This window comes from Watersipora subatra, chromosome 4, assembly GCF_963576615.1.
Source record: "Watersipora subatra chromosome 4, tzWatSuba1.1, whole genome shotgun sequence".
NCBI lineage: Eukaryota > Metazoa > Bryozoa > Gymnolaemata > Cheilostomatida > Watersiporidae > Watersipora > Watersipora subatra.
The window spans coordinates 14,296,237-14,323,920 of record NC_088711.1 but is presented as its reverse complement, the minus strand read 5'-3'; the positions used below and the strand labels follow the sequence as shown (position 1 = coordinate 14,323,920).

At 39.3% G+C, this 27,684-nt stretch overlaps 2 protein-coding genes across 6 annotated transcripts in view; one reads left to right on the top strand and one right to left on the bottom strand.

Annotated features, from left to right (window-relative positions):
- LOC137395134 (uncharacterized) overlaps positions 1-14,469 on the top strand; it is a 16,410-nt gene extending 1,941 nt beyond the window's left edge. For both annotated transcript variants that reach the window (XM_068081946.1, XM_068081945.1), the window contains exons 2-6: positions 2,871-2,981; positions 5,364-5,617; positions 9,560-9,713; positions 12,597-12,767; positions 13,796-14,469. In XM_068081946.1, the coding sequence (XP_067938047.1) occupies positions 2,924-2,981; positions 5,364-5,617; positions 9,560-9,713; positions 12,597-12,767; positions 13,796-14,220 (1,062 nt within the window). In that variant the 5' untranslated portion in view covers positions 2,871-2,923 and the 3' untranslated portion in view covers positions 14,221-14,469. The remainder of the gene's footprint in view (positions 1-2,870; positions 2,982-5,363; positions 5,618-9,559; positions 9,714-12,596; positions 12,768-13,795) is intronic.
- On the bottom strand, positions 14,468-27,684 carry LOC137395133 (myosin heavy chain, striated muscle-like). 4 transcript variants are annotated; one of them, XM_068081943.1, is made up of 17 exons: positions 27,671-27,684; positions 27,203-27,475; positions 26,877-27,020; positions 24,879-25,063; positions 24,272-24,473; positions 23,115-23,531; positions 22,770-23,027; positions 22,299-22,469; positions 20,689-22,191; positions 19,859-20,095; positions 18,643-18,786; positions 18,373-18,539; positions 18,187-18,265; positions 15,906-17,834; positions 15,638-15,802; positions 15,425-15,497; positions 14,468-14,819 (listed from the first exon to the last, which is right to left on the bottom strand). In XM_068081943.1, the coding sequence occupies exons 2-16, from the start codon at positions 27,398-27,400 to the stop codon at positions 15,435-15,437; spliced, it is 5,862 nt and encodes a 1,953-aa protein (XP_067938044.1). In that variant the 5' UTR covers positions 27,401-27,475; positions 27,671-27,684; the 3' UTR covers positions 14,468-14,819; positions 15,425-15,434. The 4 variants fall into 4 exon arrangements, with proteins under 4 accessions (XP_067938044.1, XP_067938045.1, XP_067938041.1 ...); XM_068081944.1 differs by lacking the exon at positions 15,425-15,497 and adding an exon at positions 15,185-15,208; XM_068081940.1 differs by lacking the exon at positions 15,425-15,497.

The following is a 27,684-nucleotide window of genomic DNA, read 5'->3' as shown; positions in this document are numbered from 1 at the left end:
TGCGCGATCAGTGATTGAAGATTCCCAAAATGAACACTTCATCAACTCAGCCATTTTGTATGACTAAATGGGGCTTGCTCATGTGATGGTGGCTGGCTTACAACACAACTAACATAAAGATGTTCGAAATTTTTTTTGAATTATTTCAATGATTTTTTCATCTATACAGAAATAAATTCTGATGTATTTATCCAAAAGATTTTATTAATTTAATAAGACAAGCACATGGGGATGTCGATAAAAAGAGCTATGCTTCTTATGGGCATATGTATGTAAGTTGGATTTTGCGAATGAGTATATGACCGAGAAGTTTGAAGTTATAGCATAATCAGTTAATGTCCAAACACACTAAGCCATTTTATCGCATGCGTGATGAGGGGCGCGGATATATCGTTGGCATGTGCCTAAACACACTTGAGCGATTCACCAGCAAACCATAATGTAGGCACGCTCACAAACTGCCAATAAAATTTCGTGAAACAACTTCCACTTTTGTTATTAGGCCTATCTCACGTTCATGGATTGTACACTACAAGAAGACATAAGAAAAGAAATGGTCCTTTATTCTCAACAGCAATATTTTACGATTTTTATATATAGTTTACTTTATAGTATTTTTTTAATTTCTAATATAATAAATTTTTACTATTCTCAAGATGGTCAACCTGCGCAACGATTGATTTCCAAATGTTGGTTTTTGCTGAGTTTCTTTGGAATTTCTGTGTTGTGTCGTATAGGACTGGGTGTGCTCTTATTAAATCTTTGTACAATTGAGTGTTTGTTTCAATTGTAACAAAAAAGCAAAATGTTTTTGCTGTACATTGGTGAACATCGATACGGAAAAATTCCCAGCCATAAAATTGTATTATGGGAAAAAACCATCCAATCAAAATGCATCTCGCCTGCGATTAAGTTGTGATAAAGAATGTCTAGCGTTATCGCTCTGCATGAGCAAGTTCTTGTGCAGATTAACGCAGTGCAGCGCGATATCACACTAAATATCGCCTAGTGTGTTTGGACCTTTACGGGTCATCTTAAATAGTAGGATTCACCTAAAGAGCGTTGATTATTTTTTTATGATATTAACAATTGCTAGTCTTAATACAGCTTTGGTCCAAGTTGCAGGTTTCAATCTGTATATTTCACCACACACCATTTTCGTTATAAATAGTTTTATAATTAGCCAGGACTGCAGTTTTAAAAGTTTTCAGAATAATGTAACTAGATCACAATTAGAACCTGTCTTCAAAAAGTCCTAAAATCTTTTCGGACTTTTTGGAGACAAACTATGTCAGGAAATCATCAGAAATTGACTTTTATGCACAAACGTGCATAAATGTCAATGTCTAATTATTCCCTGACATAACTCCGATCAGACGTGCTCTAAACCAGTCTACCATTACCTCAAACAAGTAAACAAAAGTTTTCGTCAATTATCTACCTAAAAATACCATCATGGAGCGAATCCATCATATGCTATCCAGTTCTTGTTGAAAAATCTATGGTTGCAGGTAAAAGGCTGTATGATTTTTTCAGTTTTCTATTGTATGCTGAAGAAGGCATATGTAAAGTTTAAAGTTTCACTGAATGTCGCAAGCCATCTTTCTTACAAAATGATCTCGTTTAATTAAATTTTCTCTTCGACTTAAACAAAAATTCATTTTTTACTTTCATTTTTCATGTTTGCCTGTTTAATTTGCACTTATCTTTTAATTCATATCTGTATTAAAAAGTATGGCATTATGTAAACATTTTATTATAGACTGGAATTTTTTCAAGTTCATGTAGTTTGTGAGATAAAATATGATTTTATCATCATTAACTAGTCACAGTAAAAATCATTGCAAGTCTAGGATTTAAATTATTTTTAGTCAAGATAAATATTTGTAAATATCAAATCTTTCTGGTCTTTCTTAAGTTTTATAGACTACTCAGAAAGTTATGTCATGATGTTGGAATTGCAAACTGAAAATCTTGAAAGGTTAAAGACGGAAATCTGGGTTGACTTGTGTGCACACCTTCACATGCAAATATCTTTTGAAGGCCATAAAATGTGAATATTACCCCAAATTTTATCTGCCAACTTATGAAGTACCTCAATCATTTAGCATTTAAAAAGGATATATTCGGTTTACACTCTTAGTTGTAAATCATTTTACAGCTAAAAAACGATCAGAAATTGTTTCAACTGCTAAAGAAAAAACATAGAGAAAAATCTGTTACGCCTAGGACACCAATTTCATTGGGAAAACTTACTAGATGGTATTTTTTGATTGTTCCTCCCCTCCTATTGAGTCATATCTACTAAATTTATCAGTCAAAGAATGCTAGTACATGTTGATAATGACAGTTAACAATTGGCTACTTTTAACTGGCCTCGGTTCAGGTGACAGCAAGTCAGCAATACAGTTTTAGTATCTTCTTAGGTAGGCTTCTTAGAGTAACATTTTAGCAATTTGTAATAAAGCTTCAATAATGATCTTTATCTGTTCTCTTTTGCTCTACCAATCTTTACTTCCATTTAGTAGATAACTATAAACTTTTTAAATTGCTTATCATAACTCACTATTGTAATAGGCCTGGTTTTTTTTACATTCATATAGAAGATGATTATGCGGCAACGTTAGTAAAGTCTGTTTGTAAAGTTGCTCTTTCTGTTTGTAAAGTTTATAAATCGTTTGACTGGTTAATACATGCGGTAGGGACTTTTATGCATTTGCTTGACAACTTTTCTTTCACATCATTAGCGTTGTTCTTGCAGAACTCTAGGGTTACGGATATTACAGATGTTAAGGATGACAATAGTGACAATAGTTTTCCAATAGCAAACCAAACAGTTATCCTGTTTACTTTATGAGTGTTGATTGTAGAATAAAAGCTGGCCTTATGAACGTCCGTTGATGAGACTAATCCATGCGTAGCTATGCTACTAACGAGGAATTGGATAGCAGCTCTAATTCTCCTATTGTTATATTTGAAAGGTTGGCTTCTCCCTTACTTGAAATCTTTGTGGAGAGTAGAAAGTGTCCAATATGGTGCTCAAGCTTATAGAGCTGAGCTATATCTCTTAAAACATTTTCCCCATTGTTGAAGTAGTCTACATCTGTTTTCAACAACCAAATCAGTGCTGTAGCATCTCTGAGGGTCGGTAATGGGTTTTTAAATATCATTTTCACCTCGACTATCTCCTGTTGAGTTTGGTTGAAGCCCGGTGGGAAAGCTTAGCAGTTCAAGGAACAACACATTATGATAAATCACTTCTTTTAGCAGAATAGGCAGTCGCTTACAAGGAGTAGTAGCAGCCTTTTATGAAAACCTCTTCATGAATATCTGTTTTGTTCCCATGAGCGGAATGCTCACTTTCGTACCTTCACAAACCGATAATACTGCGCTAAACATTTTGTGTTTGCTTAAATTATCTCTATTGTGCCCAGTTATTTCTCCTTACATAAACTTAAATAAAAATTGAAGATGCACGAGGTATCTGCGCTGTAACTAACATCGATGCCCTCATACCGGTATAAATATTAGCATCGCTGCCGGTATGTAGGTCAAGAAGCTATATCTGTACCTACGGATCTTTTCTTTTCTAGCATTTTATGTTTTGAATTCATCTAAACTTGATGTTTTGTAGCAGCAATCTATAACAATAAGGATTGCTGTTCATGATGATGAGATCTAGTCATTTTAACCACAGGATGTGTATATTAGCAGTATGTATCTGAGTTCATCCTTGTATGTAAAGTAGAGATGTCCTATCTTAGTATCAATAACGGTATCTGCACCAGTATCACGGTTGAGCATCAAGAAAGGTATCTGCTCATCTTTTCCTAAACAAGACTGAAACCTATGATACTTTCTACAGTCTACTATTGATCATGGTAACAGTACCTCTACTTACCAGACTAACAAATATGATAAACTGTGAGTTATTATCACTAGATATAAATATCTAATGAACTCAAATACTGGTAAATAACTTCTATTCCCACCTGAGCAACGTAGCTGACAAACTCAACAAACAACTTTCTTGTTTTAGGCTGAATGTAAATAGTAGGATTTTCGAATTGTATTTACATTGATGAAAATGTTACAACCAATCAGAGGCTAGGAATAATGTGTAATATCTTATTTCCTAGCATTACAAAATTTAAGTCAAGTAGGTTTATCGTTTAGATACTGACAAACAGTTTCACATTCTATTTATATATTTGTAATAGAATAATTAACCATGCAACGCAAAATATTTGGATTGATCTTTCACAGAAGATGAGTGGAATAATCCAGTATCTGAACAAGCACCTTTATTTTGGTTATTGTATTAACATTATTACATTGTTGTGAGTCTCTGAGCGCTTCTGATGAGCAATGCTCTAAATCACTCATGAAGTGAGCTGCCATCAAATTTATGTCTTGCTGCCACCCCACTAGTCGCTCTTATGTCCCACTAATAGTTCTCATGTCCCACTAGTAGCTCTCATGTCCCACTCGTAGCTCTCATGTCCCACTAGTATCTCTCATGTCCCACTAGTAGCTCTCATGTCCCACTAGTAGCTCTCATGTCCCACTAGTATCTCTCATGTCCCACTAGTATCTCTCATGTCCCACTAGTAGCTTCATGTTCTGCTAGTAGCTCTCATGTCCCACTAGTAGCTCTCATGTCCCACTAGTATCTCTCATGTCCCACTAGTATCTCTCATGTTCCACTAGTAGCTATCATGTCCCACTAGTAGCTCTCATGTCCCACTAGTAGCTCTGATGTCCCACTAGTAGCTCTGATGTCCCACTAGTAGCTCTCATGTCTCACTAGTACCTCTCATATTCCACTAGTAGCTCTCGTGTCCCACTAGTATCTCTCGTGTCCCACTAGTATCTCTCATGTCCCACTAGTATCTCTCATGTCCCACTAGTAGCTCTCATGTCCCACTAGTAGCTCTCATGTCCCACTAGTAGCTCTGATGTGTACGATTTTCCTTATTATTGGGTTAGCCAGAGATTTGCTCGTGCTCGATAGCAATAATCTGTATACTAGGGTGTAATAGGGAAGGCATGCACCTTAAAGGTTTCCTACTTCAGGGAAGTAAGAATCTGCTAATTCTGCTTGTTTGTTTACATAGTACTTGTTGCTCACCATTCACAATATCCTCATGGATATATGACGTTTCACATGTCAGTAATCATTGCGTTGTTAACCAATTTCATGAAGCTATTTTCTTGTTATTCCGGAAAGTGCAATGCTGAAAAGTTGGTAGCACTCTGAAAGAAGCCCACCAGTTGTACTGTTGTGATACTCTGCCATCTCATAAACACGTAGACAGTATTAAACATCAAATTAACACCTCTCTGTGTACCACTTATTACAGATGGCTATGGGAAAGATGTCTCCATTGTGCTCAGCGGGGCTGACTGTTCAAGTGAGCACGAGGTTCCCATTGGAGGCTCACTTTTAGTCTCAGCCTCTTCCAGTTCTGTTAACAGCAATTGTTCCCTCAAGTTTCATACGGAGGATCCAAGTAGCACAATCGTTCTCTCTTTTAGCTCGAATTACTATAGCTACAGCTATGCTTACGAGGTTTTTGTGTCCTTCTTCGCGCTCAAGGATTCCTCAACCTCTCTGGTAAGCACCAAACACTGCAGCCCATCTACAGGGTTTATGATTTCACCATTTACTCCATGGAATTCCTTCATCTGAACTTAAAAACTAGTTTGGCCAATATCATAAGTCCTTGTTAGCATTCACGTGAGGGAAAGGCAAAATCTGGCGTGACGTGATGCGTGACAATGACTCATCCACAGTTTGTGCTGATAGCAATGTTATTATCAGTACCATCCCTAGTTTATCAACTCAATGATAACTCAATGTTACATGCTATCTAGCCCAAAGAATAGGTTTGTTCATATACAGCATCATCAATACTGTCCCTCTCAAGCTTTCAACTGTGTTTGTTACCTCTACAGCAGAGGCAGTCAGGTACACAAACAAACTGTTGATTTCTGATTGAACTATTGATCGTTTGTTGATTTTCAAAAACCAACATACGATTCGATATTGCAAACAAACGACTTGCGATATATCGAGATATTATTATTAAATGAAAAGCTTGTAAACTTTTGCTGATGCTTTTTGTATATTTCAACTTGAAAGGAAACTGTTTTGTGTTCGGGATAATTAAAAACATTTATTTCATGAAAACCCGTGCCTATGGATGGCCTTGGAATGAGCTTATTTTAAGACTAGAAAACTCGTGGGTTTTAGTTCCAGTATCGCTCTGACTAAAAATCATTTGATGTGAGATAAATCGTCAATACACAATATTATATTGTTATATGATTGGCGGTTGGCAATTTTCAAATCGTCCACCTTAAAAATCGCCATCAAGCAATTCAATCATCGTATCATTAAGCTCTAACTAGTACATATATTTGAAGATAACTTATGATAAAAAAGCAAATGTTTATCAGTGACAGCCTGCTCAGCCATAAGTTCTAGTAAGAGCAAGGAAGGTCAAGCAAAAGTATTTTCTGATCTCACATTGTCTTCAAAAATCTCATCCGCAAATAAAGAATCACAAGTCATGCCAAATGTACACACGCTAATCCCCAGTGCATTGTCTGCACTGTATTGAAAGACTTGCAATAAACCAGCTGATAGTAGAACACATAGGCGTTCTGTGATTGCACAGACATCAGAATTATCATGTGACTATTTTCACTTGCTACTTCTTTGGTCTGTTTCTAACTAGTTCGTAAAAGAACACAAATCCTGGACACTCACTTTTCATGCTTCCTCCTAAAATACGGTATATTGGCAAAGTCTATACTACGTAAATCACATTCTCCATATCTCTCGTTTAGACAGGCAAATTGTGTGCGTACATGTCTAACAGGAAGCCTGCATTTGTGTAAGGTGCTTGACAAGCGGGCGTGAGGTGCTTGCAATCGTAATGGTATGCGTTCTGCCAAAATATCTCAAACTAGTGGCACTTTGGTGTTCTCTTGGCAGCTGGCAGCTAGACTGGTAGCATGACTGCAGGCCGATTGCGTGCAACAACGCTGCTTTACCGCTGGATACCAAATTATTTATGTTGTGATAAATGCTGGGACCTGATGATAAGAGTGCTGATGATGAGAGTGCTGATGATGAGAGTGCTGATGATAAGAGTGCTGATGATAAGAGTGCTGATGATAAGAGTGCTAATGATAAGAGTGCTGATGATAAGAGTGCTGATGATAAGAGTGCTGATGATAAGAGTGCTGATGATAAGAGTGCTGATGAGGAGAGTGCTGATGATGAAAGTGCTGATGATGAGCGTGCTGATGATAAGAGTGCTGATGATAAGAGTGCTGATGATAAGAGTGCTGATGATAAGAGTGCTGATGATAAAAGTGCTGATGATGAGAGCGCTGATGATAAGAGCGCTGATGATAAGAGCGCTGATGATGAGAGCGCTGATGATGAGAGCGCTGATGATAAGAGCGCTGATGATAAGAGCGCTGATGATGAGAGCGCTGATGATGAGAGCGCTGATGATGAGAGCGCTGATGATGAGAGCGCTGATGATGAGAGCGCTGATGATGAGAGCGCTGATGATGAGAGCGCTGATGATGAGAGCGCTGATGATGAGAATGCTGATGATAAGAGCGCTGATGATAAGAGCGCTGATGATAAGAGCGCTGATGATAAGAGCGCTGATGATAAGAGCGCTGATGATAAGAGCGCTGATGATGAGAGCGCTGATGATGAGAGCGCTGATGATGAGAGCGCTGATGATGAGAGCGCTGATGATGAGAGCGCTGATGATGAGAGCGTTGATGATGAGAGCGCTGATGATGAGAGCGCTGATGATGAGAGCGCTGATGATAAGAGCGCTGATGATAAGAGTGCTGATGATAAGAGCGCTGATGATAAGAGCTCTGATGATAAGAGTGCAGGCTGTTGCTAATGTGCACCATTCAAAATAACTTCCTCCTCAGGCAATGCACTGCTTCAAACACTCTATTCCTTTTTCATGCAACTGAAATTTAGTTTTTAAATTTTCTTAGCTCTTTGTGATGGTTTGAATGTTTTTGAAATACCAACCTTCTGAGGTTTTCTCACTGGCCTCAGACAGCAATAGGGATGAATCATGTAGCTACTACTGACTGTCCTACTCGATATTACTATAGTTATGTATTGCTATAGTTATGTATTGCTATAATAGTTATGTATTGCTATAGCTATGTATTGTTATAGTTATGTAATGCTATAGTTATGTATTGTTATAGTTATGCATTGCTGCAGTTATGTATTGCTATAGTTAGGTATTGTTATAATTATGTAATGTTATAATTATGTATTGCTATGTGTGATGTATTGCTATGTGTGATGTATTGTTATGTGTGATATATTGCTATGTGTGATGTATTGCTATGTGTGATGTATTGTTATGTGTGATGTATTGCTATATGTGATGTATTGCTATGTGTGATGTATTGCTATATGTGATGTATTGCTATGTGTGATGTATTGCTATGTGTGATGTATTGTTATGTGTGATATATTGCTATGTGTGATGTATTGCTATGTGTGATGTATTGCTATGTTATTCTAGTGAAAATTTGATGCCTTAAATATTTGTACTTACAATAAAACTAAAAATGGCATCATTTCCTTCTAATCATAAAATAAAATGCGTCACATATTAACCAAGACACTCTGATGCAGGGGAGTGATCTACTCTGAGAAGACTGAGCTGTATTTCGGAGTCATAAGCATGCATTTAGCTTCCACAATCCGTTACCTTTTTACATCCACCATCCTATGCTGTTGCCCAGTCTTACAAATAGTTTTAACTATTCTTACCACTGAGCTGCCAACTTTTGTGCCTGAACGGTTTTATACTTAATCTTTCGTCAAATTTTAAATTCTACGCAGTTGATGAAACTCATTATAGAACAGATCACCCCATTTTAATCTAAGGTTGGTTTGACTGAGACGTGCTCGCTTGGGAAACTCTGAGTTGGTTGCCGTGTGGCGACGGCTTACAAATCTCGTAGAGGCCAATATAAATTTGGTTTTAACGAATAAAAATGTAACAAGTTTTGGTTACTACATAAAGTTTGCTAAGTTCTTCAATGGAATCTCTAACTAGGCTGGAGATTTTGTTATTGTTTAGATTTTCTGCCACGAAAGCAAGTTGTTGTGCACTATTATTCATTTTTATACATAAGGATGAACAATAGTGCACAACAACATGTGCACTATTGTTACGCATTGTTATACCAATAGCACACATGTTTCACAGCATGTGTATCGGTACATTATAGTTCCAAATCAATATGTTGTCATCTTTGAAAAGCAGGATGCTTTATGTCAAAAATTGTGATCTCAAATTCTGTTTGTTGGGAGTCATCAACTCCATCCTATGATTTACTCTCAAGCGTTGTTCACTGGCTTCATCAGAATGGCTTTTTCAACTATTGCTCTGTTTAACAGTTATACTTTAGTGCGTGCTCTGATCACACCTCTTATGATGTAAGTCTTCTGTAGGCTCATTACACTATGATATATCATCTGTAGATGAAGAGGTACACTTATACCAACTGGTCAAGTATGTCAAACAATATGGAGATGCAAGCAAATACCTCAGCCTTAGTTGTGGTCATCGGGGGTGCTAGTAACACCGACTGGCGCCTCTACTTCACGCTGGAGCCCAAGTTAGGGCCTATTTCCGGTACGTTTTATTGTAAGGTTTTTGCTAAAGATTTAAGCAAGTCTACAAATGCTATGTATGTTACATATGCAGTTGTGAAAATGCAGAAATGTTATAAAACAGTGACAAGGGTTTTAGGCAATTCTTGTCGATACTGAAAATATCCAGACAGAAATGTCTTATTTCAAGAACCAAATTTGAACAACTCATTTTGTTATTGCCAAAACAGTTTACACATTTACTTATGTTTCCATTCAGTATAATGACACCTGGGTGCGCCAGTGTCTAACGCTTCGCCAGCCGACAAGCAGATCGTGTTTCCATAGGATGCTATAGTTGAGCGATGGTTGTGCATCACTTTATGTCAAGGTCAAGTAAGACCTGCACACGCTGAAATGCACAAGTGTGAGGCTGTTGGTCGTTTAAAGCTTGTTCACACTATATCGCCATATTATGACGTTAGTACCACAAAATTTTGGCGATCGTCGATGATAACAATGTTCACACTATCACAAACCCATCCGTGTTTGCATCAGGGAACACTCTGTAACATAGTGTCCTCATTTTTGTTTTCACGTGCTTGAATCAAATACTCGTCCTGCAGCAACTATCATAATCGGAAATAAATAAATAATGCTATCTGTGATGGCGAATTACCACTGCCAAAATGGTGCACATTGTACAGGCTGTCGTTTGTGCTCAGCAAAATATCGGGAAATTTGACAGCTGCAAACTATCTCGACGTATCCGTGTCGCTTTGTCGATGCTATTGGTTTATGGCTCACATAGTCAACGATGAACGCCTATAGGTTTTGGATATACTGTGAACCAGCCGTAAGGTGGTTTCTGTGACACAAAGATGGCCTATTTCCTGGTGTTCTGCTGCCAAACAGCGACACTGAATCATGACAGAATGAAAAACACAGTTGTTTCCATAATGAGATTGCAGCGCCACACGAGGATATGTTGCTGCGCTGTCGCTGTATGGGAACTCAGTAATTCTAGAACCTGCTTTGTGTCTTTCCATGTGTATGGCTTTTTCCATAAGATGACTGAGTGGAGTGCAAAGTAGGAGTTGTTTTCTCATCATCAACATTAAGTAATTTGTAGTTATGATATGGTGCGACTTTGTCCTGCGATGTTGAAGTTTTTAAAAACTTGAGTCTCACTGCCTTTGACTGTGCAATACTTCTGACATGAATAAGAAAATCATTTTGACAAGGAATTACTTAAACTTAAATTTATAAAACATTATATTTTATTGAATTCATTTTATAGTATTAACTTTTATATTTGCGGTGAGTTACCAATTGTCAAAATATTTTATAGATAGTTTTTTTGGTTTAAAGAAGCCTGCTTTTTTAACTCATTGAACATCTAACCTCAGTTGACCATATCCATCAGCTAGTCAGTGGTCAGGTCATGCCTAGTTACCATAACCAGTTTACTTGCACATTTGCCTTATAGTATCAAGTTGGAATTATGGCAAATTCCTTAGTATCAGTGAAAAACTTGTACAAACTGATGTTGTTCTGTTTTCTGTTTGTTCTGTATTCTTTACTTACTACCTATAAGATTAGACAACTCCACTAGTGTGTCTTCACTAATGAGATGGGCAGTCAGCAATTACTGTGTTGCACCCATTGATTGTATCAAGGATTCTGTGATAGAACTCATCCTAACAAGGCTCTCTCTGTATTCACTCCATGCATTGTTTGTTTGCATGAATAAGCATCATAATTTGGTTATGCCTCAGTATTCCTAGTTTCATAATTGGATGACGCCTCAGTATTCCTTGCATCCTTATTAAATGATGCCTCAGTATTCCAAGCATTCTTATTAGATGCCTCGGTATTCCATACATCCTTATTGGATGATGCCTCAGTATTCCAAGCATCCTTATTAGATTATTCCTCAGTATTCCAAGCATTCTTATTGGATTAATGCCTCGGTATTCCAAACATCCTTATTGGATGATGCCTCAGTATTTCTTGCATCTTTATTGGATAAAGCCTCAGTATTACTTGCATCCTTATTGAATAAAGCCTCGGTATTCCAAGCATTCTTATTGGATAATGCCTCGGTATTCTAAGCATTCTTATTGGATAATGCCTCGGTATTACAAACATCCTTATTGGATGATGCTCAGTATTATTTGCATCCTTATTAGATGATTCCTCAGTATTTCAAGCTAAAAGCAGTTCAATTTTACGCGATTATTAGACAAAACGTCTAGTTTCTGGTTCATATTTAAAATACATTATAATTATCTCAATCTGTTTGTTCAACTCTGAATGCTATTAACTCATAATAGTTATTGAAAGTTGAAAACATAAATTATATTTATCTTTCCTCTTCATTTCCTGTTTAATGTTTATTAAGGTAGTTTGCTGTCTGCTCTGCTATAAATTCAATGATAGTTATTCCTTGGACATCACTCCATGAGTAGCACCAGTGTCACACCTGCATCTGTATGCCAATGTACGGTGTGTGTATCAATGTCTCAGCACTGAGTGTCACCTCTACAATCTTGTATGTTTAATTTTCATTTAATCTCCAATGATTAGTGTTGCTGAACAACTTCCATAACACTTGTAGTAACGTAGATTGAAGAGGTGGTTTTCTCTACAATATTTGACAAAATATTGTAGAGCAAACCACATAATGCCACTCATCTTCTGTAATGAGTAGCAATATGCCAATATCTCATATCATCATCACCACTCCATATTGTGTAAAGCATATAAAGGTTCACAGGCTATCGTGTACATAGAAACTCTCTGGTTATTATGAATATGGAGGATCACAGGCTATCGTGTATGTAGAAGCTCACTGGTTATTATGTTCACGTATATGGAGAATCACAGGCTGCTGTATAACAACTTATTTTGTTTGTTTTTATAGACTATCCGTTTTCATTGGCTGCTGGAGTGTTCTCTCTTTCTATCACCTGCACCGTGGTTTTTGGCCTACTCATTATTTGCTTCTGGTGTTGTTGTTGTAAGAAGAAAGAGTCGGTGGAGCAGGTTAGCGCTCGACGTCGTCAGCGAATGATCAACCAGCTCGCTAAGGAAGGTAAGGCTGGCAATAGGGAGCCTCACACTCACCAATCTATTAATAGTGCATGTTGGATAAGTGTAAACAAAAAGAAGCTATTTGCTCCTATTTTTACCAGAAAAAACTCGAGTTATCATTCTGTAAACTAGCCCCGTGTGAGGAGATGGTATACCGGCATTGAAACTCCTTACCAACTGGGAATTTTTGTTTTCCAAGCCTTTAGGAGGTTGTCCACATTTTGCCCTGTTTCTAAGATCATCATTACACGAAAGGCTGCTACTGAATGCACCTGGGTCTCCATTTTCACATATTGACACACTGGTTATAATAAGTGCGTTAAGGCGAAGGCTAATGTCAAGGGTAAAAATTGGATAAAAGTGACTAGCTGACTGAACCATGTCAATGCCAGTTGTCCAAATGCATGATAAGTTGAGCTTTTGTCAATAATTCTTTAGTTCTATTTTCTACTTAGCTCTGTAATAGTAAGTTAAATGAATAAAGCTTGTTCATTCTGGTGTTTAACATTTGGTTATACAAGATCATAGAGTGTCTTATGATCAGTCTGTTAAAAGTCTGATAAGTCTATTAAAAGTCGTCCTCTCCCAACCATCCAATGCGCCCTATTATTGCAGCTGATAGCTTAGACCTATTAACTATACTATTAACTGTATAGTTAACAGGTCTATGGCTGATATAAACTACTGCTTGCTGAGCAAGTTTTAATATTTATTGAAAGAGGACAACTCCGAACAGGAAATTCAAGGCGATCTTTGTGGGTCAGCTAGATAATAATAATAAGTAATTTTGTAACTTATTTTAAACAGACAAATATCAATAGGTGTAATTGTGAGATATCTTAAATGCTTCCCGCCAACTATTTTCATTCGTAAAACCGTCTACAATGGCAGACACTTTTCTGAAACTCACTACTCGCATGTAAATTTATTTATTCTTTATTATATCTATATTATATTATTATCTATATTTATTCTTATTGCTTGTTTTTGGATAGGTTTATTTTCATAAGTGCTCTGTTTGTTTCACAGGCTATTCCGTTTCCAGAGGCTACGGTTCTCTCAGCAGTACACAGCCATTGATCGGGCATGATGGTGCAGTTGTTGATATCTTCTACCAACCTCCTGTTGAGTCACCCCAGTCTACTGTTCGGCCACCTCAGCCTTTTCAGCCTCAGGGATATCAGGGAGCTTACAGAGAGCCTCCACCTACATATGCATCTGTGGAGACCTACAGGACACCAGCTCATCATCCGTCAGCAAGTAGGATGCCAGTGCAGCAAACATCTAATGCACCTGCCCAGCAGATTGTGCCTGAAGGACTGCTCATAGACATAGCGCCTCCTGAAGCCTCGGGCTCTGCAAATGTTGCAGAAGCTCCACCAGAAGAGACATTGCATCAGGACCTAATTGAGTTTGGTACCCCACCAGAGCAACCCGTTTCACCGCTAGAGTAACCAGCTGTCTTGTTGCTGACAGCATCAACATTATTTGGAGACAAGTCTTCGGCTCTCTCTCTCTATTGATTCCATTTCTATCCAAGCATACGATGTTTTTGTGCAATGATGATATTTACTGCTGTCAAGGTTTACATTTGTTTTAGCAATTTGCCCTAATGGCACATAACCCTATACACTCTCCAATCACCTTCCCCTTAACTCGACAAAGATTATACCTTATTCTCATATTGTGCAACACAAGTCATTTTAAAGTTCATAGTAATATATATTTCTAAAATACAATTTCCAAATAATTGAAAATGGTTACAGGTGGTTAATACAAGCACACAACTACATACATCCTAAGTGATAGCAAAGATTCATCTAGAGTCCATGATGAAAGAGTAGTAATACCAGGTGAGAGATAGCAAGAAAAGGTGCAGTGGGTCGGGCCTCCCACATGCCTCTTGTTACATTACAGCTGTCTTTCAACCCAGTCAAAAATAAATATTCAAATATGTCTACTCGTGCTGCAGGTCACCTTCCTCGACTATTTCGGATTGTGAAGTGTTTCGTGAGTTGCTGTATCTTGAGAAACTTGAGTAACCACCAGCAAGCTGTAGAATTGAGAAAAAGGTTTTTAGATAAGGCCGCTATAACACAAGGCAAATATCAAAAACTTACAAAGGAGTACATTTTTAAGAGCATTGAGTGTGGCAAGAAAAGCCTTTGGAAGGAGCCAGCATGCACATAAAGCGACTACTAACTGATCGTGCTATCATGATCCCTGTACAAGCCAGTCCAAAGGGTTTACAAAGCCGCTGCCAAAAACTGAAATCAATAGACTAATATTACTAGGTAGCACAATATTGAAGGGTTGATGTTGATGGCTCTGGTTAGTAACTAACTGTTATATTTTTGTATGAAAATGCTCTATAAGCAGGAACATGCAAAAATGTTATTTTTCAAACTTATGACATACCATGTTACTCAGAGATAATCAAAACTGTAAAAAAAGTCAAATGTTATTGCTCTATGTGATCCTTATCAGCCAAATTTGATGTATTTGGAATAGGCAGCGCACAGCTTAAGCTCTGGATTCGGATGGCACAGGACTTAGGTGAGGGGAGCAAAGCTTATGTACATAAGAGCGGAGTTGACAGTCACATGTAACCCACAGAGGTCTACGAGAAATCCAGGGCCAAGATTGTGATGAACTTACACGTTGAGTTTTAGATCTGCTCAGATGAGCTTGAGCTGACAACTCTGCGAGTTGTTTTGACAGTAATAGTGCTCTAGCAAAAGAGAATTACAAAGTTACATTTTGGCTCCAAATAAATATACTACTTCAATTTGAAAATGACATGAAATTGATTCAAAAGTGGAAGTTGCGAGTGCCTAGTTTAATGTTATTCAATATGAGTTGTCTACTTACTCCTCCGGCTCCACCCATGGTACTGCGAGATTGGCTGATGCTGCTCCTGCTTTTGCTTCTCATCTTGGCAACGCTGTTTTCAGCTTCATCGGCGCGACCCTCAGCTTCCTCGAGTTCGTGCTGCACCTTTCGGTACTTGGCGAGGTTGACAGCAGCGATCTCTTCCTGCGAGCAAAATTTTTTTATTATTTGAGAATACTTCTAACTTTTTAAACAAGCCAAGCTACATGATAACAAGTTGGTAAAAATGATCAATGTAGCAACTTACTGCCTCCTCGACTTGTCTCTTGTAGACCTGGATTTTCTTCTGCAACTTGTCGATAAGCTCAGTCAACCTTTCTTGGCTCTTCTTGTCCTCGTCAGCAGCCATCTGCAGTTCCTTGAGACGTCTCTCGGTCTTACGAGAAGCCTTGATCTCCTCCTGGTGTCGTCTCTGCTCAGTGTCAAGCTCAGCTTCAAGGTATCTCACTCTCTCTTCTAGTTTGGCCAAGGCGCGTTTGCCACCTCTCATGGCATTTGCCTCTGCGTCATCAAGACGAGCTTGGAGCTCCTTCTGTTGCATATCGAGCTGTTTGCGCATCTTCTCCAAGTGCATGCTGTGATCTTGCTCAGATCGCAGTTCTTCAGCGAGTCTGGCGGCATCTTGTGCAGCCTTCTTTGCTCTATCCTCAGCAGCGCGCAACTCATTGCTGGCGTCTTCAAGGTCAGAGTTGAGAGAAGCCAGATCGCCTTCCAATTTACGTTTTTGCGCGTTGGAGTGAGCGTTGGAAGCTGATAGTTCGTTGACGCGATCAGCAGCTTCCAAAAGCTCGCTTTCAGCAGACTTGCGTCCTCTCTCAGCTTGTTCTAGCAAAGTTCTCATTTCCTCAATCTCTCCATTAAACATGGTGCATCGGCGTTCTGACAGAGCGTGTTGTTCACGGAGTTCATCCCTCTGTCGGATCTCATCTTCCAGTGAGGTCTGGAGGTCCTTGAAGTCATATTGGTATTTCTTGCATGACTTTTCGGCATCTGCACGCCCTCTGTTGGCTACATCCAAAGCAACTTCAAGCTCATTGATGTCTTGCTCCAACTTCTTTTTTAGTCTCAGAGTTTCAGATCTTCCCTTAGATTCAGCATCTAAGGTAACCTGCATGGACTCGAGGGTGCGTGCATGGTTTCGCCGTGTGTTGTCAAATTCTTCTTCTTTTTCCGAGATTCTCTTCTCAATCTCAGACCTTACAGAACTCAATTCAAGTTGGAATCGCATGACCTTGGCCTCTTCTTGTTCAAGAGCAGATTCCGCCTCTTCCAGGGCTGACTGTAATTCTTCCTTCTCCTTCTCAAGTCGACGTCTGGCCTTATCAAGCTCATGTGTGCTTCGTCCTCCCTCGCTCAGTTGGTCAGTTAAGTCATGGATCTCTTCATTCAAGTTCTTGTTTTCACGTCGCAAAGACTCAACAACATCACTGACTTCTTCAATCTGTGATTTGCACCTGAAGACTTCGGTAGAATATCCTCTGGCCTCGCGTTGCGACGCCTCAAGCTCAGCCTGAACATCGCGGTATTTCGATTGCCATTCCGAGAGACTTCGGTCAAACTGTTTCTCTCTCTTTTCTAAAGTTGCGGCAGCAGAGCTCGCGCGCTCCACCTCAACAACGAGATCCTCAATTTCGATGGTCAGCCTGTTTTTGACCTTCTCCAAACTGCTGCACTTGGCATTGGCTTGTTCAAGCTGAGCCTCCATGTCTGCAATTCGAGCATTCATCTTTCTCTTGAGGTCCTCACTTGCTTCACCGCCGCCAAACTCTCCGCTGTTAATCTTGGCGCGCAGGGAAGCAAGCTCTCCTTGAACCTTGGCCATTTGCCTCTGCACCTCAGCCTTTCCTTCACTCTCTTCTTCGACCTGGTCCCTTAGAGTGTCGTTGTCAGCCTGCAGGTTGCGTACCTCAGTGGCGAGCTTAGATCTCATACGGGTCTCATCCTCGAGGCTACGCTTCGCCTCTTCCAGCTCAGCCTGCAATTTAGACTTGAGCTTGGTGAGGGCGCCGACCGAGTGCTCAGCTTCTTCCAACTGCCTGGCAAGATCCTGGTTCTCTTGGCTCATTCGGCTCTTGCTGCTGTTCAGGTCAACCAACTGGCGACCACTTTCATCGAGCTTAGATTGGAGCTCTGAGAGCTGCGACTCGAGAGATTTGGCAAGTTTCTCAGCATTTGACTACAAAATAGGAATCCTCGTATGGCAACAAACCTTTACAAGCATGTCAGGCACACCAGATCTAAATAAAACAAACTGCAATTTAGACTGTGTGAAATGCAAGCTTTACACTGTTGAATACTCAATGAAGACAAAACATCTTAAACGTTTCAGAATTATAAAAACATAGCTGAAAAGTCTAAGAAAATTAAACTCTAGAAAATCTCAGCACACGCAGTTACCCTAGCTCGCTCCGACTGCTCCAGTTGTGCAGCCAGTTCTTCGTACTCATTACGAAGGCTTGACTTTTCCTTCTCGACCCTAAATATAAAATGAATGACATAAATATCGGACAAAACACCAAAAAATGTACCTTGCCACGAGCCATGGTCTCCAATTGGCTACTAAGGTCATCTAATTCTGATCGAAGTTGATTTCTCTCTTTGTCTACCCTGAAAGAGAGAGATCAGTTGTTCCTCACAAATGCAGCAAAGGCAGCCTCTGAAACCATTGCTAATAATTATAGAAGTGAAAAGTAATGCATCTGAAGTAAACATACTTTTGTTTGGCCTTGGTTATGGAGTCCATCTGATCAGAAAGCTCATTGACGGCGTCTTGCTGCTTCTTGCGTAGAGAAGCTGCCGTGGCCTCGTGCTGCATGGCTTGTTCATCGAGATCGCGTCTCAGCTTCTGCAGCTCTATCTCTCTCTTCTTGTTCAGCTCCACCTATCGAACAATCATCGACATGAACCATCATAGCTGACACTAGATGAGTCAAGAAAACAGGCAATTTATTGAGACCTACAACGCTGCACTACGAGATGCTGACCTGAGCCGCTGTTGCACCGCCGGCCTCATCTAGCCTGTCGGAGAGATCCTCCAGCTCGTGTTGAACTTCGTTCCTCTGCTTCTCAACCTTTGACCTGGCAGCACGCTCAGCCTCTAGTTCTTCCTCAAGCTCTTCAATGCGGGCCTGCAACAAACCCAACAGTCTTGTTTGTTAGCATGAACACCATGAAAACCACAACATTTGACAACAATTATGCTGTAATACGTGAATTTTAAAATAAAAAAGCTACTCAATTACTTCAAGCAGGTTACGCGTTGCTTGCGGTATTTGCTCAAACTCTCGACTCTCCCTGATGTGTCGTTTACTCCTATGAGATATACCACTGCTGATGTAAACTTGCGAAATATATCGACTTGGATATTTCACAGTTGGTGAACCGACATAAGACACTGGTGCGGGCGCGTGAGGAAGCGGCACCTCATAACATTCTTCTGTTATAAATCCCTCGCAGTTATCCAATCCCCAATTAGAGTCTGATGATTTTCTAGAACGTTCTCCATTAACTATCAAACTCGGAGAGTCAGAATGCTCTGAGTCAATGTCAGAGTAAAGTTCGATATGATCAGATGAAGCAGCCATAATATATTCAAGAACGACCAGCCACTAACAATCTAATACACAGTTTGACTACAACAAATTCACTGTTGTTATTTTTTTGAGATAAGGCATTGATTTTCTTAGCTGTGTAGTGATTGCATCAAAATTCTGGGTGAGCTAATACCATATGGCCGTGCATCTATAGTGAGATAAGTGTAGGCATTTGATGCTGCTAGAGAGACTAGCTAAGACAGTCATAAGAGGTAATTCGCTACTATTTACTGCTTCTGCTTTGAAAATTATGCAAACATAGTTGGTCCCTGCAGAAATCCAACCACATCTATCTGATATTAAAAAACTGGCTAAAGCAAATCAAATCTCTGAAAAAAACAAAACAAGATATTTAAAACAGCATCAAGTAAAATTTTTAATAACGCTTTAATTTTGCATATTTGACTGCCTAACAAAAATTGAAATGAAAACAATGAAGATTTGGTGTCTGATGCTGTATACTCAGTGTTTTACTATTATTGTTATTTGACTATTTTTACTATTACTATCATGCTATCACTATTTTTACTATTACTATCATGCTATCACTAGTTTTACTATTACACAAATTATTTTTAACTTCTTGGATTTTTATATTGAAACAAACCTGCAGCTCCTTGATGGTCTTCTGGAGCTTAGCAATGAGACTGGCATCATCCTCAAGACGTCCGTTGAGGTTGTTGATTTCTCCATCTTTCTTGCGTACCATCTCCTCAAGATCTCGCTTCACTCTTTCCAAGTCTTCCACAGTTTCCTGGGTCATCTTAAGGTCACCTTCAACCTTCCTCTTTGCCTTCTCAACATCTCCACGGACCTTCTTCTCTCTCTCAAGAGCATCTTCCAGCTGTCAAATACATTATAATATCACATTCATATCTTCCGCCTCAAACACACTACTGACACGGCGCCAGTGTTTCAGAGGACAGCAAATATTTTCTCAACTAAATTCAGATAATGCCCCAGTAAAGTAAACAATATTTATTGTACAATGTTTTTAAGAATGAAATTCAATGATCAGGATCAGGAGAAGGTGACTCTAAGTATGACAATTGAAAATTAATTTTCACATTATCGTAAGAGAAATGCTTTGTCACTTAATGACTAAAATGAAAAGCTTTTCTTAGTACTACACATGAATGGAAATACTTGCATCTTTGTTAAACTCCTAACTACTGAAGATGCATTAATTCCTGGATTTGCTTTGAAATACACAAAATGTCTCCTGTATTTCTAGCTTTTTTTAGTATTTCATTTTCGTAAAGCCTTCACCTATATTTTTCAGAAATAAATATTATACCAGGATATAAATTAAAACCATACTTGACAGATCATTGAGACTATTTGGTAAATTTTTGCTATATTACTTCCAGTTGCAAATGCATAGATATGTTTACGGAAAAATACCATCAAGAACATGAATGCATAAGCAGTGCTTACCTCGTCAAGGTTAGCCTCCAGCTTCTGCTTCACTTTATTGAGATGGTTGACCTTGTCCTCTTCAGCTTGGAGGTCCTCTGTCAACTTCTTGGAGTTCTCCTCTCCATTCTTTTTCTCCTTTTGCAGTTTAGATATCTGCTGATCAAGTTGAGCCATCTCTCCTTGCAGTGTAGAGATCTGGTGGTCCTTGGCGTGTTTCTCCGTTTCAGCCTTGGCCAGCGCCTGTTCAAGATCCTCAACATCCTTGCGCAGCTCATCGCATTCACCTGCCAGCTTCTTCTTGAGTCCCTCCAAATCGGTGACAGCGTCCTCTTCATCCATCAGACGATCTTCCATCTCTTTTAGTTGCGCTTCAAGGTCTGCCTTCTGAGTAATAAGGCTGGCCATCTTGTCATCGGCATCAGCGGATGCTTCCTCGTAAGTGGCCAACTCTAAGCTGAGCTCATTCTTGGCCCTGGTCAGATCAACGTTATGCTCTTCCAACTCTTTGTAGCGCTTGGTGATCTTATCAAGCTCTTCCTTGGTCGCAGCCCATTCTTCCTCTTTCTTCTTCATCTCATCCTCAGCACGGGCAACGTTGAGCAAAGGTTTGACTCGGAGGTAAAGTTTCCACCACTGCCAGTTCTTGAGAAGCAGCCATTTCCTCGTGTTCCTCTGAATGACAGAGAGAGCAACACGTTGGTCTTGCAGTTTCTTGTAGTTCTTCCTCATGAGGTAGCCCCTGATAAAGGCCTGGAAGCGTGAGATGATTTTGGTAAGAGCTTCGTCTCTCAAGTCTTCAAGGCCTCCCAGAACTCCAGCTTTGAAGAAGACCTTGGTAATGCCGAGACGATAGTCATTAGCATCGAGGGCCAAGGAGCCGAGTACTTTCTCTGCTACAACCTTGCCATCAGCGAATCCGGCTGGGACAGCATTGGGAGCAAGAATGGTGTAGCGCTGCTTGAATTCAGAATAGACAATCCTGTTGGGGAAGCCCTTTCTGCAGATACGAATACCCTCCAACACACCATTACATTGGAGTTGGTTGAGTACTAGCTCGGCGTCAATAACACCTGGGCTCTTGGTCTCGTTGGGGATGATACATCTGATGAAACTCGGAGCGGTGCTGTTCAGGTTGATCATGAGCTTGTTGAGGGACTCTCTGTGGGCACAAGAGATGGTCTGGAAGGCACCACCCTTCTTCTTCTTACCGCCGCCTCCCTTAGCCTCCTCAGGCTTCTTGAAGAGCAAAGCAATCAGAGCTTCTTTAGACTCAGAGAAGAGGTTGACAATACAATCATTGATGGGATCCTTGTTCTTCTCAAGCCAGCCAGTGATGGAGTAGTGCACTGTGCCTGCGTAGTGCTTCAACTCAAAGTGAGCCTCTCGTCCTTTGACAGGCTTGGGCTTGGTGAAGCAAGGCGTTTTGCCAAGATGCCCTTGGTAGAGCTTCTCCTTGAAGGTGTCATCAGAAGCCTTAGGAACGATACACTCCTCTTCAAGAGTAGAGAACAGGCCCATAGGCTGTAAAAAAACAAGGCATGTTTGAGTTATGATATCAAAGATCTTTTAGGTAATGGTGAGAGCTCACAATTGGAGATACAGCATATGGAAAAACAATAAATGCTCACCTTCTCAATGAAGTCAATACAACCTTGAAGATCCATGCCGAAATTGATAAACTCCCAGTGAATGCCTTCCTTCTTGTACTCTTCTTGCTCAAGCACAAACATGTGATGATTGAAGAACTGCTGCAGACGTTCATTGGTGAAGTTGATGCAAATTTGCTCGAATCCGTTGAACTGTTAAAGAGAAAACAGATCCCTAGTCAAATACTCAATTGCTAAATACATAACAAGTGCTAAAAACATATTTACATGAAAGAGTTTTAAGGAATCAAGAATGCATGCTGTAGCATATAGTTCCAACATGATACCAGATTAATGTATTTCACGAGACTCCAAATGGTTTGCTACAGGCAGCTGCAACTGCTTACAGAAGTAACTGCCAGATTTTAACTCTTCATATGATCAATACTGACTAAAATTTTTAAAATGGAGGGCAGAAAATAAGAATAAAATTTTGCTACTAAGAGTGCTTACCTCAAAGATTTCGAAACCAGCAATATCCAGCACACCGATGAAAAACTGCCTCTTGACTTTTGTGTCAAGGGTTTTGTTGACACGGTCTACCAGCCATGCGAAGAACCGGTAATAGAGAGACTTGACAGTGGCCTGAATCGAGTAGGAACACTGGGCCATCGATTGACCTTTCGTCACCCACTCAGTGCCGACCTTGAACTTTGGCTTGAGGATATTTTGCATGAGGTCCTTGGCATTGACTCCGAGGAGGAAAGCAACCTGCACCAATGAACACATAGGTCAAGCAAATGTACATAATAGAATAAAAAGTTACTTTACCAGCAGATAGATATAAGCCAATCGAACCTTCTCAGCTTCAGCTGTTCCATCGGCCTCCGCCTGCTCCTCCCTCGGTCTCTGCTTGAACTTCATCTCTCCAAAGTGGAGGATGGAGGCAGTCGCTTTGAATAGAGAGATCTTTTCCTCTTCGGAGAAGCCAAGAATACCGAAAGCCTCATCGCACATCTTCATTTCCTCAACATCGTCGATTCCGTCAACAGTGAGCACACCCTGGTTAATCATTGAGTAGAGCCCGGCATCAGGGGTGACAAGCAGCTTCTCATGCAGCTCAGGGATGGCAGGTGAGAGAAGTTGGTAGAAGATGTGAAAGTTACGCTCAGCAGCCATCTGGCTCGTAACTCTTGATTTCTCCAGCAGATAGAACTCAATGTCAGCTCCAGCAATCTTACCAGTCGTACCAAAGTGGATTCTGATGAACTTACCCTGCGTGAGACAAGTACAGATATATAATAGTAGTCCAGATGGAAATGCACTAATCTTTCAAACTATTAGACTTCAAGCTGAAGAGACTAACTGAAAATGATGTCAGCATAATTTAAGATATGCCTAGTGGCAGTTATTCATAAATTGATATACAAGCAGTGGTAGGAGACATCAACCGCTTTCAATGACCACTCAAAGGAAGAAAAAGGCTGCAATGGAATACACACCAGGTTATATTATACAATATTATACAAATTTGCTAATTTGGAGTTGTCATCTCCATATAAAAAAGCGGGTTCAATAGAAAAGTAGAAACTGGTACTCACACATGGGATTCACACTTGAAGATGTGGGGAGGAAGACCATCGCTTGCTAGTCGGCTACCTCGCATAACACACTAAACAAACACGCAGGCACGTAACACCGGGTATGAATGGACAGTTCAAGAATTTTAGAAACTGAATGAAAATGTTAGTAGATTGAAATCAAGAAATTGTCCCCTCCTGAGGTGACTGCAGTGAGTACAGACAGCAATGAGCAGGTTTCATGTTCAGCATTCATAACCCGTTAAGAGTCAGAATGCTGAAAGTTTGCAGAAAATAAATGCTGACTGAAGAGATTTCCATTGCTTTTTGTTCCTGATGAAAACTTTCCCACTTCTAACAGGAACTAGCTGTACATGTAAGGGTCAGCGGTAGGGGAGAGCAAACAAAAAGATGAGGTTAGTCTGAGAAACATACAAATCGTGAAGAGTTGTTGTTACGGGTGGTCTTGGCGTTTCCATAAGCCTCAAGAACAGGGTTAGCCTGCACAATTTGTTCTTCTAAACTTTTCTTCTTCTCTCCTTCATTATCGTCTTTCTTCGGCGCTTGAGCAGCGACATTGGCAAAATAAGAAATGACTTTTTTGGTGTTCTCAGTCTTTCCAGCTCCAGACTCTCCTCTACCAGTTGTAAAACATCACTGACAATCTAATCGTTTGATTTCTTTTAAAATTTGCTATAGCTAAAAATTTAAAATACACCTGTCATAAGAAAATGTTTTACCTATGGCACTGGAGATTATTACACTGGCTAAGAAACATTTTTAATTAAAATAAATAATCAATAATAATAAATAATCAATATCCTATATTAGTCTATGGCTACAAAATAGTTTATTATGACCAAATTCTTCCAGAAGACTAAGTAAAATAAACTATGTAACCTGTTCAAATAGTAATTGAGATTGAATGAATTTTTAAATATTGTAGAACATGAATTTTGTTAAAACTTTTAATTTCAATCCATGTAAACAAAAAAATAACAAAAAGCCATGACACAAATGAAGAGCTGATACTACGACATACGTAATGAGGATGGACTGGTTCTCACGGTCCACAAGCATGTTGCTATAAGCATTATCAGCGATAGAGAAGATGTGAGGTGGAGTTTCATTTCTCCTCTTGCCCTTGTACGCGTCAATCACTTCTGGAGTATAGATTGGAAACCTTCTGTATGGGTTGATAGCCACGCAGAAGAGTCCAGAGTAGGTCTAAAGAGAGAAAGACAGTGAAATAAAGGGGCGGATCCACAGACAATGGAATATAGGGGCGGATCCACAGACAGTGGAATAAAGGGACAGATCCACTAGTGATAGACGCGCTATAACAGCTAGAGAAAGAGCTGAATTAGTTTTATTAAAGGCCCTCTAGTTGACATAACGCTACACCAGAAGCGAATAGGAATACAAAACTCCGACTATGGCGGACACCTTTGAGTGCTGAGAAAAAGGCATTTATTGTTTTACACGTAGTAGGAGACCCGGTGGATTACGAGCAAGCTAAACCTTTGTCAATATTCGCTAATATATAAACAAATACACTCTAAGAATTATAATGGAGATGACTCGTAATATGAAAAGTGTTTGTAGACAATATTACATTACTGGTGAGCGAGGCCGGTAGCCCTTATAAGGAAGGCTAGCTAACAAGGTGCAGGTGTATCGGGTTAAAGCTCCGGCGGCGCCAATACCAGTAGATGCCTGCAACTCCTTAATTCCATCCTAATATTCGTGCTGCAGGATTTTCTGCTGCCTTGTACTGGTTATTCCAAGCAAACAATTCCTCTCAATTCATTATAATTAATTAGCTTATCTCGGCTTTCCTTCGTTATGACAATGAAAATCATGCAAACTGTATCGGCGAGTATTTCACAATTGCTTTTCAACGAGTCGACCCGACCCGCTTGACCAGCTACTGAAGCGCACTAAAACGTGATTAACTACAGCCGGAGTGCAATAAAAATGATGTATGAAAGTATTTAGTGACATTCAAAGATCTGTTGGTGACACAGCAGTGTGTATAATAGCGCGTTGTGCGCTTGAAACGCATTTTCCATCATCATATTTTAGTACTGTTAGCAAATTGCAGAGCGCAACTTCACGTAAGGCCATTCAAGAATAAAAAACTAAATACAGACGCAGCAAAATTATTGACATGACATCAAAGTTCAATTTTTTATTATTTCCGTAAGGATAAGTGTAATCATTTCAAATTTTAAATACAACTAAATACTGTTACAATTATTACAAGAGAAAATACACTGCATGTCTAACAGTATATACCTATATATAGTAATATACATTTATGCATATACATATATATATGTACAGACACATACAAATATAAGTATATGTACATGTATTTGTATACAAATACATGTATACAAATATATGTATATATATGCGTATAATCACTCATGTGTATGTACATAATTACATATATTCATACATGTGTATATATTTACATACCTATACACATTAAACATGGCTTATGACAATTTGAGGGCTAAAAACTGATTAAAGAAGATATTTTACAAATTATAAAATTTAAAAAGATAAATATTTTTTTAGCTGTAGCATTACTGCAGCCACAAATAACATAATAATATTATATAAACCTGGCATTATTTTTGAAACGACAAACTACTACCATTAGACTATCATAAGAACAATAATATCATATAATGTGATTTGACTGTATGGTTCCAATGATATGAGGGCGGCTGGTAAATAACTCTTTCCAGTAAGGAAGAGACGCTTCTATCTTACAAAAATGTGAAAGTTAACAACACTCGTAAGGGATCACTATAGACTTAGTAATTACAATATCAATTCATTTAATCACAAACAGTGGATAGTGAATGTCATAAGAATGAAGGAAGGTGATCCCTCGAATATACAGGGTGTGTGGTTGACTTCCATCAGATTTTCCAAGCAAAGAACATTGAAGCCAGCTAAGGCAGCATTAGAGCCAGCTAAGGCAGCATTTGAGTGCGATTGGTAAAACAAAACATGAAAAACTCACATATATCCTCTGAGAAGTATATCTTTGTCGGAGGTTGTGCAAGATGGCTGCCTCCGACAAGTAGGTCAAGTTGGACATGTCTTCACATTTCTCAAACTTGGGAGGATTCCTTTGGTGCACCTGGTCTTTGTTGACTGTTTTTTGCTAAAAAACACAATAAAACAATTGAATTAAGTTCGCTGCCACAAACAATGAAACAGTGTATTGACAGAACATTATAAATTTTAACTATCATTTGATAATGAAGCAGATCACAGGTCTTAAAATTTCCAAATTAGACTGAGTTCTTTGGTTGAGTTAAAATAAGAAGCCATCTATTGCCTTACCCCAGCATTGGCTACTTGTACAGTAATCTCATCTCCTTTTGATGAAACTATGTCAGCAACAACAAAGCCATCCTTCTCATCAGGGACGAAACAAGCCTTCTTTCCGTCGAAGGGGGTGTTACCTAACTCCTTGATAAGTGCCTTCTTGTCGATGGCCAGGTAATCCTTCCATGGCCCGTAATTTGGATCATATGTCATCTTGCACTGCTGTTAGCTTACTCGAACGAAGAAAGATGAAGAACACACGAAAGACAGCCCTTTAGTGCCCGGAACCTGCAAAAATTTCACAAATGATTTGACTTTTAACATCAGAGCCAGCAAAAGTTACATGCCAATAGATCTACACCATGTGATTTCTCCAACAGCCAATGCCAACTCTATGACAGAATGATCAATTCTATCGCTGACACAAAACTGCTGCCGATCAAACCAGATACTATAAGAAGGTAACATTTTCATTGTACTTACTAGGATGCTGTTAT

Excerpts from the sequence above, each read along its gene's own strand:
- LOC137395133 (XM_068081940.1), bottom strand. The coding sequence starts at position 27,400 with ATGACATATGATCCAAATTACGGGCCATGGAAGGATTACCTGGCCATC. Across the intron at positions 18,266-18,372 it reads ATAACCAAGGCCAAACAAAA|GGTAGACAAAGAGAGAAATC; the intron begins GTATGTTTACTT and ends TCTCTCTTTCAG. Across the intron at positions 14,820-15,637 it reads CCATGGGTGGAGCCGGAGGA|CTTGCTGGTGGTTACTCAAG; the intron begins GTAAGTAGACAA and ends TCAATTCTACAG.